The sequence below is a fragment of the Bactrocera dorsalis genome, chromosome 3 (assembly GCF_023373825.1).
Source record: "Bactrocera dorsalis isolate Fly_Bdor chromosome 3, ASM2337382v1, whole genome shotgun sequence".
Classification (NCBI taxonomy): domain Eukaryota; kingdom Metazoa; phylum Arthropoda; class Insecta; order Diptera; family Tephritidae; genus Bactrocera; species Bactrocera dorsalis.
Window position 1 is genome coordinate 83,643,416 of NC_064305.1, and position 16,924 is coordinate 83,660,339.

Genomic DNA, 16,924 nt, shown 5'->3' on the forward strand with positions numbered 1-16,924 from the left:
TTCGGCCAATTATACGTTTGTCCTATTGGTTGTCTAATAGCTTGACAAGCCTACCTTCGAACGCAAAAGTTTCATTAGCTCTGCTTTTTCAGCTTTGCTTAAAAAAAAATCGGGAACAAGCAATGCCTTTAGGGCAATTTTCCCTCAGCGAAAGAGCGTAGGTAGTCTTGTACATTTAGTATTTACCTATCAGCAGAGAATGTTTGGCATTGTTTATGTTGAAGCACATATTTAGCTACATAAACATGAATAAGTACATAATAATGGCTAAGGTAATATGATTAATTTAGCAGTCGCAGTAATTTTCCGCGCTCCTTTGGTCATTCACATGAAAACAAAGGACGAACTTTTTGCGTAAAAGTTGAAGGAGTGGAATTTGTTACAGTGGATGGACGCTGGTGAAGTTGTGAGTAAAAAATGTTATTTTGTCTTAAAGAAATATAATATTTTTTGAATAATGTCAACATAAGAGTTGAGCTGTTTAGTCGAAGAGACCAAAACTCCTATCATCGTCTTTCTCTGACTCCGACTCATCCTTTTTAGTTTCTTCCTTGTTTTCGGCAGCAGCACCCGTAACAGCAGCTGGAGTAGAGGCAGATGCGGCAGTAACAAATTTGCTGGGTTCCTTTGATGAAATCCACTGCGGTGGCGTCAACAATAGCCAATAGATTCCTGAAAGCATTGACAACTATGTGGTGCTGCAGCAATAGTTGGGTAAAAACTCAGCTTACAGCTATATAAAGAATGATCCATTTCGAGGTTCCCTGCTCAATCGACAGAACATTATTTGGCATATATTTGTTTAAACTTACTTCTTTCTGATGTTGGCCACAGCTACGTTTCAGACAGTTCATCCTTTAAGTCCAGTTTTCGATGACCCCTTCGAGATTTTCGACTGGTAACTGTCGAATGACACGAGTGACGTTTTACTTCAACGCCTGAATCGAAGCGAAATTGTCCATATATACTTCCGCACAAAAAAATGTCTAACGATATAATAATATCACACGATCTAAACGTAAAATTATCTGCTCACCCAAGTGTGCTCTCAATAAATCCATTGATTGATGGGCTGTGTAGGAAGTGGCGCTGTCTTGTTGAAATCAAATGTCGCTGAGATCACGAGCCATAATATCAGGCATCAAATAGTTGGTTATCATAGTGCGGCAACGGTCGCCATTAAAGGTTAGGTTCTCACCGATATCATTTTTGACGAAATATGGACCGGTGATTCAACCAACCTACAAACCACACCAAAACGTAGTGTTTACTGGTTGAAATGATAGCTCTTGAATCTCTTCAGGTTGCTTTTCGTCCCATATGCGGGAGTTTTCCTTGTTTACATACCCCAGAAATGGGTCTCATCGCTGAACAAAATTTGGCTCGAAAACGTTAACAAGAATTGGCATCGTCTAAATTTAAGGTTCAAAAACTTTTCTTACATCTGTAGATGCTGCTGATTTCGTACTCTGAGAAGCCTTTACAGCTTTTGTCTCGATAGACAACGTTTCAAAAATGGATGTCTTGAAGCGTTTTAAATAAGATCACTCTACAACGAATTAAATGATGTTTTTAAGACATTTAGAGAAAAAATTATGAAATTATGGGGGAAAGGTTTACTTTGTATCCACTTTTTAATCATCAGAACCTGACGGGCACATAGCATCTATCGTACATCGTACGTATCGTACGTATCGTAGAATGCTGTCTATTCGGTTGCTAGTACAATGCTAATATTGATATATAAACTTTTATGAAATAGTGTTACCTGTTTTCAATAATTTTGATCGACCAACTAGATTTCGGCAACCTTGATATATGATACTTGTGATGGATTTGGTAACATTTTCTTGGAAAAAATCATTCAGGAAAAATAAAAGTTTTAATATCTATAAAGGATCTCTTATAGAACTATGTAGAGTAGGGTAGAAGCAAGAAATACAAGTATTGGTCGTTGAACATAATATAGAACAGATGGATCATCAATAGCATTTACTTCAGGTATCTAGTCTATATACCATCGCTTGAAGAGCTTTGTGTTTAAATTCCCAACTTTATAAGAACTCATAATACTTTCATAATAAAAAACCAAAAAAAATATTTCTCAATATTTCTTTCAAGCTTTCATTTTGCATATTTGGGTTCCTCAAATTTGTCTTTAACTACATGAAGCAGCACTGTGCGAGCTCTCCAGCTTTTCAAATTTGTATGTAAAACATAAGCTCAATCGCCGGAGCCAAATACACGAGTAGACATCTATGTGCATGAAAATAGTTTTTCTCAGAAATGTTTAGCATATTTCGCAAGCAGCCAGCCTGACGGACGTACAGCCTAAATCAAGATAAATTTCCTAGATACAAGCAGTCAACGGAAGTTGAGATGTTGCGAGTGAGTATACTTATATATACTATATAAATGTATACAGCTCGAGCAGATGGAGTAGCTTGTGGCATTTCTTTGACACATACTTTCCTTATAATTTTTGTTATAGTTGTGTGTGTTTGTATATTATGTAAATATAATATACTACATAAGCTGGTACGAAAATTTTCAGTGGCGAGCGGCTGATAAAAAAAACTAGCGTTCATATTTTATAAGGTCAATACAAATATGTATATGTGTATGTGTTCAGCCAAGTAGTTGGAAAGTAATTTATAAAAATTGCTGAAATTTTAAATTTTCTTTGAAAAAATACAAAAAAAAAGAAATGCAAGAAATGTAGTTGTTAACTTGCAGCGTATGACATTCTTGCCAATAAAGGCTGCAAATACTTGAGGTGACATTTTTGTACACAATCAACACAGCAGGCACTAAGGCTGGGCATTCTTATTGCTATCACAGCACAAAGGGCGAGCAAAAAAAGCCGAAAAGAAAATGGCATACGCCAGGAGTCACAATGTGGCGGATTAAATAAGTAATTCCTTCCGAAACCGGCTGAGAGGGATATCCATTCGATTGAAGCGCACAGATAAAGCGGAAAGAAAGTAATTAAGCCATGGGGCAAGAATCGGTTTGTGTTTGCTTAGGGCGCCTAGTCAAGCATGCGCCAGCGGAGGAATAAACACACCAACAGAGGAAATTGTCAAAAGCTAACGCACATGTAGACACACACGCACACCACTTTCGCACACACACTTACACGCATGTACTAAACGTTTATGGGCGACACGTGCGGGGTCGCACAAAGAGCGTTGCTTGTCTTTCGCTCACATTGATGACCCTATAATCCCCGCTGACTTGTACTCTTTAGCCCATGTCATTTTCTTTATACAAAATGCTGGTGTAAATTATGTTGCACTTGTGTGTGTGTGTGCGTGTGTGTATGAGAGTTTTTCGTCCACTTGTTCCGGCCAAGTGTGTATGTGACAATCAAGTGAAGTGAAGTCAAATGTCAGTTACACTTGGCAGCTTCATCAATTTCAATTAATCCTTTTGCAGTCAAAATTCTTGTTGTCCTCTAAGTCGAGTGGAATGTGTGTGCGAAAGTGTGCTTGTATGTGTGCGCACTTAAATTAAGTTGTTTGCAATTTTTTGGATTATGTCAGTTTACTTTGATTTTGTTGTAGGAGAAGCAGTAATTTTGTGTGACTTAAATTATCTCGATGATTTTGTTGAAAATTAGAGGATTTAAGAAGCAGTAAAAATTTGCGAACTTTTGGCTTTAATATTTAATTATTAATTTCAAATATTTATCTTAATTTATGTAAATAAAATATTAGAACTAAGTATAAATAATCGATGATAAAATATAATTTTTGGTTTTTTGCATGAAAAAATATTTTTTTTTTGAGTAGCACTTACGGCTATTCACTATACGAGTAAGGCCCGCATCGGTTGAAAAAAGTTTGTTTATAATTATCATCGATATCTCACTGAATAGTAATTGTAGCTTAGGTGTATGAAGTAAATTTCTACATATTAGGCCTCAACAAAAAATTTTTGAACTGCATATCTATCATATTATAGAGGTTCAATCTTTTCGCATGAATGCTGTTCGGACAGTGCTCAGTTGGAATTCCTATCACCATTGAAAAGTGGATTTTGCTGAAACTGAAAATTTCACTACGCCATTCATAATTTACTCTGACTCAGAAGACCATAGCTACTGCACAGTTGCCACTGGTAGTCGAACAATGCTTACTGAGCTGACCTGAGCCCCAAGAATCCAGTAGTAAACCAATACAGGCCAACAGAACTCTTACCCGCTCAGCTTCAGCAGTTACTGAGACTAAAGTACCTGCCTTACATTGACTTGAAATACCGCTGTCACTAGGCATCCACATAATAACTCTATATATATATAGTCTCCACCGCCAAGAAGGCTGCGCTTTTTTATGGCAAACACTACCGCTTGGAAGACGCTACAGTGGTTAGGAAGTCTAAACCTGGAACTGTTGGAAAGTTATCAACAGTAAACTCTTTCAATAACTCTCCACGCAAGCGCTGATTCATCCAAAAACAATTCACAGTCCTTCTCCTCCAGCGAATCCTTCCCTCCTATGCCCCTATCGAAGGTATGTGAGCAGATAACGACATCCAGAGCAAGGCGCACCGGTAATTCAAGTATTTAGGAATGAAATAAAAGTGTGTAATTCCAGGATACCATAGTGCCCTATATCGCCGTCATCTAAGTACCCAGATTTTCTGAGTCTAAGGCCAGCTTTCTTTACCTTGCGACTATATACACTGATGCTATAATTATTGCCAAAAAACCGGTCAAGTCGCATCGACCTGGGTGCAGTCAAAGAAGTATCAAAAGCAGAGTTCAGAAAAAAGGAGATTGGAACAAACTTGTAATAATTCAATGAAAGCTATTTATATTATGGTATTTAGTAAGATTTTAAACTCACCCTATTTCTCCGTATTTTTTTATGAAACATAATAGCAGCAGAAATATCCTTCTGTCTAATACAATCTAGCGCGATGAAATCACAAAATGGCTTGTGGATTTCTCAGACTCCATTTCACTTATTCTGTAATGAATTTCTTGGGTAGAATCCAAGACGAAATAAAATATGTTTTTTAGCCAAATCCAAATGTTCTTGGGGTGTAAGTTATTTCAAGGTCCAAAAGTTAAAATCATTAAGTGAGATATCACAGTATAAACAGCATATTCTAAATACATTTACATTCTCAAATTTCAATAAAATAAAGACCTCCAAGCACATCGAAAATGGCAAAATATGAAAAAAATAAAACACGCGCCTTGTGAAAACAATAAGTGCCACAAATCACGTCGACGCCAGCATGCAAATAAATCACGTTCACAATAAACTAAAAAAAAAAAACAAACCTGCAGTGAAACTGCTTAATTTACATGCCTTTGAAGTCGCTTGACTGCGCGCTTTACGAATTTATTGGCCATTTTATTTTCCCACTTACACATGCGCTCTCATTGTGTGCTTAGACGGCGACCCCGCCGCAAGCGCCAGTGAATTTCAATTAAGTGACTTGGCAAGTTAAACTGTTGCTTGCAGTGAATGACATGAGCGGCGTGTGGCGAGTGGCAGGTGGCAAGTCGACTACAAGCTTTTCACTATGCAATTAAGTTCTCAATGTTGCAAGTATATATGCTGGCCAATACACGAAGACGTCCAAACATCATTGTGCCAAGTAATTTATTTGTCTTTGTGTGCATATTGATTCAAATGAATTCCAGGCAATAAATTCTGCAAGTTCACACGCCCACACCTTGCCTTCAATTGCAGTTATGTTATATATGTAAGTGGTGTTGCGCCAGATGGCGTGTTGCATATTGGAATTTGAAGGGGATTATTAGTGCATGAAAAGATTGGGGTTGTTTTGAGGGGAGTATAAGAATTACTTGAGGAAATAATATGGTTAGAATTTGATTTAAAAATAATTTTAGGGGTGGTTAAAAATTTTAGAGAAGTTTTTTTCATATTGTGGAAAATTCTATTATTATTACTTATTATTAATTATTAACATTATAAAATAAATTTTTCTATCACCACAAGAGTTATAGGAAAGTTGTGGCCAAAAACTCTTAGTTTTTCAGCAGCTATTTTTCGATACCTGAACGGACATAGGTCACCAAGAAGCTCATTAGACTCAGAAAGGAATATTGGAGACCCCAAAGAGTATATGTAGGTGTATGCAAATGTTAAGAGTTCAGAGCTGAGTCAATTTAGTTATACCCGTCTGTATATACGCGAACTAGCGGCTTCAATTTTAGCGATATCTCTCTGAAACTTTGCACGCGTCCTTTTCTTCTCAAGGAGCTACTCATTGGTCGGCGCAGTTAGTATCAGATCAACATAGCGTATAGCTGCCATACAAACTTACCGATCAAAATCAAGTTTTTGTATGAAAAACTTTTTAGTTGATGAGATATATTTACTTAAATATGGCACAAACAATTATAAAAATTAGCGCTACAAACTCCGAAATTTTTTTTCAGATAGTGGTACTGCAGCATATAGTTGCCATACAAATTGGCCGACCAAACTCCGGACATAGTAAGGAAACTTTTTATTTAATAAGATATTTTCACGAGATTCAGTACAAATTATAAACCAAGAGATCTTCACAATATCCGAATAAATTGTTCAGATCGAACCACTATAGCATTTAGCTGCCATACAAACTGACGGATCAAACTCAAGGCCTTGCATGGAAAACTTTTTTATTTGGTAAGATATATTTATAGAATTTGGTAAAGATTATTTTTCAAAATATGTCCTTACTCTCCGAAAGAATTGCTCAGATCAGAGCAGAACAACATATAGCTGTCATACAAACTGAGCGATCAACCTCAAGGACTTGTATGGAAAGCTTTCTTATTTGACAAGCTATGTTTACGAAATTTGGTATAAATTATTATCTAAGCAATCTTCACAATCTCTGAATAAATTGTTCAGATCGAACCACTATAGCATATGGCTGTCATACAAACTGCTCATTCAAAATCTCCTTAAAGCTCTTTTTGTACCTTTTATGCTATAAGAATTGTTGCTGTGAAGGTTATGTCAGCTTCAATGTAACCGAACTTAACGCTATATCATACCTTGTTAACATTTTCCACTATCCGTCAGTTATTCTCACTTAATATCCAGTATATTTGCATTAAATTGTCTAGATTTATATAAAAATTTATCCCCAAATTTAAATTAAAAAAAATTCAACTCCAATAATAAATTTCTGTCAATATATGAGTACTTACACAAATATAAATTTGCCTTTGTAAACACGCCGCCTTGACCCTTTATTTCATATTCATACGTTTCGTGGAAAGGCTTTGTATAACCGCAGCGCTTCCTGTATTATTTATATAAGCGTAACCTTCGCCAAGTAACTGTTTACTTTGGACCGCCAGCTTTCTTTATCTCGGCTGGTTACTCTCCATGTATGTGTAGCTGCATAACTGTTTGCACGCACGCGGTCGCGAATATTCTGCGCTTGGTCGCACTCGTGAATAACTGTTTCATATTTATTCGTTTCTTTATATTGTCCCCCAATACTGCTTCTCAGCCATTCTTTGCTCCCCTACGACCTGTCACTGGAAGTTGTTTCATCATATCGCACAAGTGACTTTTATTCCGCAACTTTTCTATGCGACGCCGATTTATTGTTTCGGTTCAATTGTTTCGTTTATAATTTTATTTTTATTTTGACTTGCGCTCCGCTTGCCGCATGGCTCAGCACTTGCACACAGTGCTAGAATTGTTTATTTTCGCTGTTGCCTGCGGGCTTTTTCGCCGTCTGCTGGCTGGAGCCACAACACTGTTGCTGAACGTGCGCGTATTTGCAGTTTGCCGTGCTTCCATTTTTTCTTCGGAAAAATAAAATTTTTAACTTGCTGGCAAAACGCTTGGTAATCCCGTTTAGCATTTTCGGCGCGCCTCGCGGAAAGCTGGTGATGTTAAATTTAGTGACTGTCAGCAGGAAGCTGGCTACTCCGTCTGCGATCGGAAAATGCTGCCTGATTGTTTTATCGCCGTTTTGGCGTGGCGAATCGCCAAACCCACTAGTGCCGCGCATAAATAATTTTATGCGAAAATGCAATTCTCATTCGAGCTTTAAATTTGTTGTTATACGACATGATTTATTGCCGTGTAATATGCCGGCAAAGCGCAGGAATGATGTAATTGCAGCGTGTGTCCAGGGAGCATTTGTTGTTTGTGGTGTTTTTGTGTGCAACAAACTTCTTTATGTGCATTTTACGGGCAACATTACAGTCCGTTGTCTCACTATAGTGATTTTTAACAAACCATGCTCTGTCATCCTTCTAATGAGTCATACATATTATTTACTTGCAACTCACTCATTCACTTCATTGCTTTTGCTCGGCTTGAATAGTTGCATGATTGTAGGATAATTTGTGGTTTTTGTTGTTCTAAATTGCGCGTATGCATTGTCTTTATGGAATCTAATACATAACACTACTTTGTACATTTGTGAGCTTAAAATTTTGTATTGCAATGTGGCTGAGCTTTGTTTTGCAATTAAATTGTATGAAGTGTTGGTAAAAAAGCCAGCGTGCATACTCGGCAAATTTGTTAGATTTTCAAATCTTAATTCCAATTTATTAAATTTTTTATCACAAATATATTTTCATTATTTTCTTCTGTGTATTGCAGCAGGAGGGGATTACTTTGAGGGAAATGAAATTTACAAAATTCACCTTTCAATTTGATCACAGTAGTATATATTTTTAATTATAAACTTTTTCATATTTTTTTTATACTTTAGTCTGGTATTTAGGATTAAACAATTTAAGATTGTGTTAATTAACCTTTTCGTAATTCACCAAAAACAAAAAAAAAAACATTTTAGTTCAAATGTTAAGCCAGTTATTTTCTTAATACATTATTTGCAACCTTTTAGGCGAGCAAAATTTTTATTTGTATCTTAGTATTAAAAATGCCTTAACTACTATTATTTAACTATATATATTCAATTTAACTTTTTACTTTTAGCGACTTTACAAGTTCGAGTGAAGATGACATTAACTCACTTTTCAGCGCAGTCGTTAAAGATTCATCATACGCCATGCGCACCCAATAGAGTAAAATTTAAATTTCTTCTGCGAATGAAAAGTCACTATATATAATGGATTCTGAAAATTCTCATTGTGGAAAATTTCTTCGTGGAAACTGTAATTAAAGCATTTCTCAGTACTCTACTCTCTCTAAGACGTTTAAATCTTATATAAATAATAATGAGAATATTCTTGTAGGATTCTATTAAAAATAATTTTCTTTATATAGTTTTTAACATACAAGAAATTGGTAAATGTAAGAAGCTGTAGTAGAACGAAAATAATAACTAAATCAAGCCTTTTAACCGCATTCATTCGAGAATTACTACTATGACAGGCAAAACTATCATGCTTTGACGAATTCGGGAAGAATAAAAAATTCTGTGAATTATATTTTCAAAAATCAAAAATAATATGAATTCTGAGTATCCATTTTCCAAGAAATAAAACTAAATTTTCGTTTTCGTAAGAAGTTTCAATTTTCACTTTCTGAATTTAGTTTCATTTTCATTACATATATGACAGATGGTGAAATTTATTATTCAAAAATGTGATGTGTCTACAGTCTATTTAGTAAAGCTGGAATGATGTAACTTTGATGAAATATGAACGAATATATTCGCTAACCTGTTGCTATTCTAAAGGTACTTTCATAATACCATTCCTGAGAAATCACGTCCCTTTCTGGTAAGAAACTGGAATAATCGATATTCAGAAGCTTATATTGATACGAATTTTTTACCAGTAAAATGAGCTGTCACAGGCAGGAACAGAGAGTAGTCAGTTGGTATCAGTTTCGAGCTATTAGATTTATACACAACAACCTCTTAAGTGAGCTTCAGGAGTTTATCTTTTGTAGCCATGGATGTATTCGGCCTGGTGTTGTCCTAATAGAGCTCAATTTATATTCTACAATGAAGCAGCTAATATACATACGTAGTAGATGATTCTCTGCCAGTTCCACCAAACGCAGTCGTTCTAATCCGCTAATGCTGGCTGGACCACCGTTTTGGCGGGCTTACGCCGAGCCAAGCATAATCGTCTTTGAAAGAGACCAACTTTTCAACTCTTTACGCTTCGTGATGCTATCCATTTTGTTTTTTTTTTCTTTTGCGTTTACATGTATGATACCCATATTTCGAACTTATTTTCATATTCAGCCTCTTTTAAATCGTTCCATAAGGTTTCCGTTTTCACCTCTATCGTAGAAACAACATAAGCAAGAAAAAATGTTAACTTCGGTTGCACCGAACAAGAACTTGATTCCGATCATTCAGTTTGTATGGCAGCTATATGCTATAGTTAACCGATCTGAACAGTTTCTTCGGTGATTACATTGTTGCTTCAGAAAATATTCTATACCAAATTTCGTGAATATATCTTGTCAAATATGAAAGTTTTCCATACAAGAACTTGATTCCGATCGTTCGGTTTGTATGACAGCTAAATGTTATAGTGATCAGATATCGGCAGTTCCGACAAATGAGCAGCTTCTTGAAGAGAAAATGACGTTTGCAAAATTTTAAAACGATATCTTAAAAACTGTGGGATTAGTTCGTATATATACAGACAGACGGACAGACAGACGGACATGGCTAAATCGACTCAGCACGACATACTGATCACTTATGCAAAATTGTTACAAACTTCGTGACAAACTTAATATACCCTGTTCAGGGTATAATAATTTGCCTTGTCATGCCTCGCTTGCTTGATAAGTCTTAATATAATTGAAATATATGTGAAAATCGAAAACGTATTTCCAATTGATTTCTACCACAATAAAAGGTTAATGAGCGAGGTGGAGTTAAACAAGTGAGCAATTAACGTAATCAGCGCTTTTTACCTACATATATACGTATATGTTTGCTAATTGTGATTGACTTTTATTACAGATACTAGGCTACAAGAAACCCTTAAGAATTTCCTAATCTAGAGGTCCATTTTTTATAAAAGTACTTGTATACTGCACAGGCAAACAAATACATATGTGTAGGTTCAATTACCATGCTTTATTTTTTGTATACGCACAGTCTTAAGGAACGAAGAAAAAGGTTAAATGTCTCCGCTCATCTGATAAGGACACGATCTCCTGCATTACAATGCTTTCTCTATGTTTGAGGATGACTTGAAGAGACTTAACGACCTTTAGTCGGACCAGTACAACCAGTAAGTTTCCAGGAAGCCTAAAGTCTACAATATATGTATGTCGTTCTACTGTAAGATTCCAGTATTTGGCGGAAGTGGTGCAAAATGTATTAAGTTCATATCAACTGAATAGCTTTATACTCTAATTCTTCTTCACAGTTATTCCTTACTTAAGTATATTGACCACTTCTCTAATGAGAAAATCATTACACAAATTAATCTTTTAGACAGCATGGTATAATTTCATTATAACTGTAAATCAAGATTTCAAGATTTATTTTTAATAATTTTCTCTCTTGCTTCTTTTTGGCACGCCAGTTAGATTTTAGCACCTAAGACAGAGTTGCAAATACTCTAACCACGGCCCGCAAAGCATTGTAGGTGTACCATGATGTGACGAGTTGGTAGTCACCCCTCGGGAATGGTAGCACATTTGTCAGTAAATTATCGATGTGACTTACCGGCAACATGTTTACCTCAATGTCGTGCTGAATAATGAAAATAAATCAAAAATTAAATTTTCAACTTCAAAACTTTGAAACGTAATGCTAATCCAACATACTGTGTAAGGGCAAGTGTGATTAACATTCGAGTACTTGTGGAAGAGGCCATGTATGAAGCGCAGTAGGGTATTGCCACCCGTGCGAAGAAATTTGCAGCCATCCACTGTGACGTTATAGAGGAAGGGCTTGTAACCGTTGGCGCGTTTCAGCGTTGCAACACCAACCTGAGGAACAAAATAAGTGCAGACATATTAACTTCATCGAAGAGTACTCTTAGTTCACGCTACTTACCGATATATTATATTTTGGCTCCTTCGAGAGGAAATGATTGGCCGCCGATATATATTTGTAAGTGCGATTCACTGCCCGAATATAACAGTATCGTATTGAGTTGTAGGTCGGATCCACGGCTTCACATTTGATGTTTGTGAAGTCAACTCTAGCACGCACCTTAAACAACATAACATACTTAGCACCAAATTACTTATGTAATATTTATTGAGTATATTTTTCAACTAACCAAAGGGCAAAGGCACAAAATTGCCAAAAATCCATAGAAAATGAAGAGAATTCGCGACATTTCGAGCGCCTTTGAAGTTGAAAAAGCATAACATTGATTTATAATAGGAACGGTGACGCTAATTGTTTTATAATTTATTCGATGACTATGAAAATTCGAACACAAAACTGATTTTTAATTGATTTTCATTGCCGCAATCGTGCTAACTGAATGTGCTGAATATTATAAAACAATTCAAATTTTATTCGAAGCTATCACTTAATAGGTATTTCACTAATTATACTGAAAAAATAGTAAGGGAGGCCTTGGATCAGAAACAGCCATGCACAAAATACTCTTATATAGAGTTATTTGGTTTTAAAGTCAGCTTGATCAACAGAAAATTGTATATGTACTTTTAAGAGAAACAAGAAAAAATGTTAACTTCGGCTGTACCGAAGCTAATATATCCTTCACAGGTGTATTTCTTTTAGTTACTACTACTTCGACTCAGCTCAACATACAGATCATTTATATATATGTACTTTATAGGGTCTCCGACGCTTCCTTCTGGGTGTTGCAAACTTCGTGACAAACTTAAGGGTTTAAACTTAAACTTTAAACCCTGTTCAGGGTATAAAAATGTAGTAGTTTCTCATTGTTGTTGTCCATGTTTGACACGTGCTGGAAAAATTCTGAGTCAACCATTCACAAAAAAATCTGAGAAACTTTTTGGTATGAAATCTTATCTTTTCAACATTGATTGTGCAAACTGATCACTTTTATACAACGCGAGATAAAGATTGTTAAAGCCTTTTATTGGAAAAACTGTGGAATTCATGCTTTTAAAGATTGATACTGGAAAAACACTTAAGGTTAGAAGAAAGAAGGAAGAAATAGTGAAAAACGACTTTATGGTACCATATTTTAATATTATTAAGTTACAGCAAACAATACTACATTACAATTTTAAGCAATTAAATTAATTCACTGATTGGACTTAAATAAATGCTGATGAATTACTAAAATATACGACAGTCCCAACTCAATAAACAAACTATTAATAAACGTAAGCGTCCTTACTAATAAACACTTATTATCGAATTTAATTAATATCGATTTTACACGAACTTGAAACGTAAAATTGTAATGGCATTTGTTTATAAAATGAAAATCACTTATACGCTCCGTACAACTCAAGTGTCCGCTCTTCGGAGTTTAAAAGCGGTTGTAAATATTTATCAAATGAATTGCACTGCGAGTTTATGCGCTTACTTTTGAGTACAGCCACTCAAAAATTGAGCTGAACAGCACGGTGAAATAAATAAATAAGTAAATACTTTGAGTGGCACTTGGCGAGCGCCCGAGCTGCCAACAAGCGCTGCTTAAAAGCAGCACCAAATTAATGGCGAGCAGATAGGCAAAGCGCGGGTGTGCGAGGATTCCAGCGCAATATTGTGCACAACTACTGTTACATAAACAAACAAACGGGCGGTTATGTACAGTTACTGCGCTCATCTGAAGAGTTATTGAGTAGTGGAAAATAATTAATTTTCATCAGTTGCAATTTCTCATTGACGCAACTACCTAGTTCACTGCAGTTTTGCAATTTTCAAAGTGTCACTTGAATGACACCAACACCAACAACAACTACAACAATGTAAATATTATGCTAACACAAATAGTAGGTATTTGTTGTTGCTATGCTGGCTGCTTTTGTTACTCTCTTTTTACATAGACCGGCAAGACGGCGTTCAACCAACTGTTTGTTGTTGTTAATTTAATGCTTTTTAAGGCGCACCCTGCACAGCACTAAGTTGAAAGTGCACTAACATTCAGACTACCTTGTTTATTGTTGTTGTTGTTTTAGTAGCTCTAAAAGTTATTTGCTGATAGTGAATGACAGTCTGATGGCCCTATTACCCCGACTAATACAACAATGCCAACAAAAACGTGTGTTTAATGTCTCAGTCGCCCCCGCTCTCCCTCCCACGCTCCTTCTCTATGTATATATTTTTCCCTGTTTGCTTGTCTTTGTGTGCACGCAAGGCTTCCCGTCCATTCACACAGAAGTAATTGAAAGTCATTCTTCAACATTATAAATGAGTTTTCGCTTCCCAATGCCATTTACCGCCGCCTCCAGTGCATTACTCTTTTCCTCTATACTATTCCTGCTATTGTTTTTATTGTTCTTGTTGCTCGGGATGTTTTCCTTTCCCGTTATCTGTAAGCACAGCTGCATCTTAGAAGCAGGCTACAATGTGGCACCTTAGTCTCCATAGCAAAGCGAACGCATTCGCAACATCATTGCCGTTACTACAAAAACAACAAACAGCTGCCTATTTAGCTACACAACGCTTGCTCATTTGTTTGCTTACGTTCGCATCTCTTTATTAGTTTTTATTTGTGTTGCGTTGTTTTTAGTATTGACGCGCTCTTGTTCTTCTTTTCACATTGACAAGCAACATCTTCAATCGAAGTTCGAGCTCATTTTCTCAAATGCTATTGGCAGGCAGCGGGAGGTGACATGGTGTGTATTTCACAAATTTTTGTTGGTGTTGCTTAAAGAGAAAAAGTAAATGCAAATTTGTTTACCATGAAGTACTAGGGTGGCCTCGTAGGTGTTTGGCTTAGTTGAAGTGGGTAGTTTGGAAAGGCTTCTATGTACTCAAGAAAAGCTTCCAGCATCTATCCATAAGCCATCGATTGGTCTCAATAAAAATATGAATAATCTGGTAAAATACAAATATGCTTGACATCCTCAATATCTGATTGATATTTAAGGTATTAAATATGAAGCAGATTTCTACATGAGGATGTTTTCGAGAAGTATAGTACCCACTAATATGGAAATAGTCTATAAAACGAGCTGAGAATAACCACTACCATAAATGATTCCCGAAAGCACTTCTGTAATATCTTTATCAGTTTCTTTCCCCATATTTCCATTGGCGTTTGGTTTTGCGTCACCATGGGGCAGCTCTGTTTAAAAATATGACACCAGTAATAAAAATTCATATACCTTTCTTCGGTGTGTTTTTTTTCCAGTTTTTGTATTAGTAAAGTACTACATTTATGGATGGTAGCTTGGAGAGTTCTCTCTCCTTCTTCAATTTCTTCAAAAGTGTGAATTATTAAAGAAAATTTTTTTAATAGGCGATACTTGGACGAATACCACCAGGCAGGCGGTAAAAATGAATTAATTTATTTTTTTAAACGCTTCTATCTTTATATGGATAATTTTATATAAGGCCACATATTGAAAATATTGACAAAAGAATTAAAATCGGCGAGTCGGACAGACTTGTAAGCACTCTTGTGGTTGCCCAAGAGCTAAATATTGTACACAAAATCATTTGGGTTCTTTTAAGAAACTGCTTTATGAGTTAATGCAAAAAAAAACGTCTTGAACCGAATTTCTTTCTGCCTATTACTAATGAATCACAAGAAAATCTATCCATTTCTGAAAGCGATGTTTACTGGTTAGAAAAAGTGATGCCACTTGCGACAACGTTAACTTAAAACACTTGTAGTTGAATAGCGGTGCGACACCGCAACCGTTAGCCAAGCCAGCATTAAAGATCAGGAAAGATTTGCTACGTTTTTGTGGGATTAGTTGAAAATACTTTTTCTTCGAACTCCTCCACCATGGCCAAATTTTTAATTTGGTGGACCTATACTCTTAATAACTGGACTGTCTGATGGAAACAATAGCCAGCTTCGGCTAATAGGAATGGAATTGTGTTTCATCAGTATAACGGCAGATCGCAGACATCGATATTGCCTCGCCATAAGCTCCGATGATTGCTTGAGACAAAAAATGCCCTTAAGTAAAGCTTGTGAAAATCAGTTGTCCCAGTTTTTGTCCATATGAACAAGGGTTTCCATGACAGTGGCGTTATGAAATTATTTTTTGAAAATGAAACAACAAGCCGGTACATATTGGATGATATTATTCTAATTGTGCCAAATTAAGTGCTCAGTTTAATGTAAAAATACTTGATTTATGTTTACTAAGCCTCTTATATCATACAATAATTCCATACACAATTTTAACCAATTTTATCAGACACTTTATTTATGGAAATCTTCTCTCGACAAGAAAATGTTCACATATTAATTTTGCATTTGATTTTTATTACACGAGAGCCCTACTAAATATATTAAATTACATATTGACACATAAAATTCGTTTGTTTGGCACACCCTACACCAACATTAGCCAATAGTAAGCACTTAGTAAGCTTTTTCTTTTTTTCTCCGTACTAAACAAAACATGGCACTCATTATTTACCAGCTGTCACAGCGAGAGGTGAGGCTTCATGCACTCTTTTTCACAAATACTTCGACAGTGATGACTCCTTTTGCTCTACAAAATATATGCAACAAAAACATAAAAACAACAACGTACACTACAAACTAAGTGTGAATATATCACACAACAAGCAGCATAGTTTATCACTCCGGGTGCTGCTGGTTTTTGCGCTTCACTTAGCAATGCTCTAGCAAGCTCAGTACATTTGTCGTGCAACGAAGAAAGTGAAATGAATGTGCAAATAAACAAAAAACGAAATAAAACTATGTGGAGACACTTCAAATGCAAAACGATGAAGCATATCAAACACTCATACACATGCAAGTATGTATGTGTATTTGCTGCAAATAGAGTGAACGGTATTTATTTAGTATCCCTGTTTGCGGACGCTCTGCTAAATATCACTGCAAATACACACACACACACACGCGAGCAGCTGGTTGCATGCAATTCTAGAG

General features: G+C 36.0%; 1 protein-coding gene across 1 annotated transcript; it reads right to left on the minus strand.

Moving 5' to 3' along the window:
* Window positions 1–481: 481 nt before the first annotated feature.
* LOC125777662 (uncharacterized) lies at window positions 482–12,114 on the minus strand. Its single transcript, XM_049452760.1, has 4 exons — window positions 11,944–12,114; window positions 11,712–11,876; window positions 11,562–11,637; window positions 482–672 (listed from the first exon to the last, which is right to left on the minus strand). The coding sequence occupies exons 1-4, from the start codon at window positions 12,112–12,114 to the stop codon at window positions 482–484; spliced, it is 603 nt and encodes a 200-aa protein (XP_049308717.1).
* Window positions 12,115–16,924: the final 4,810 nt, after the last annotated feature.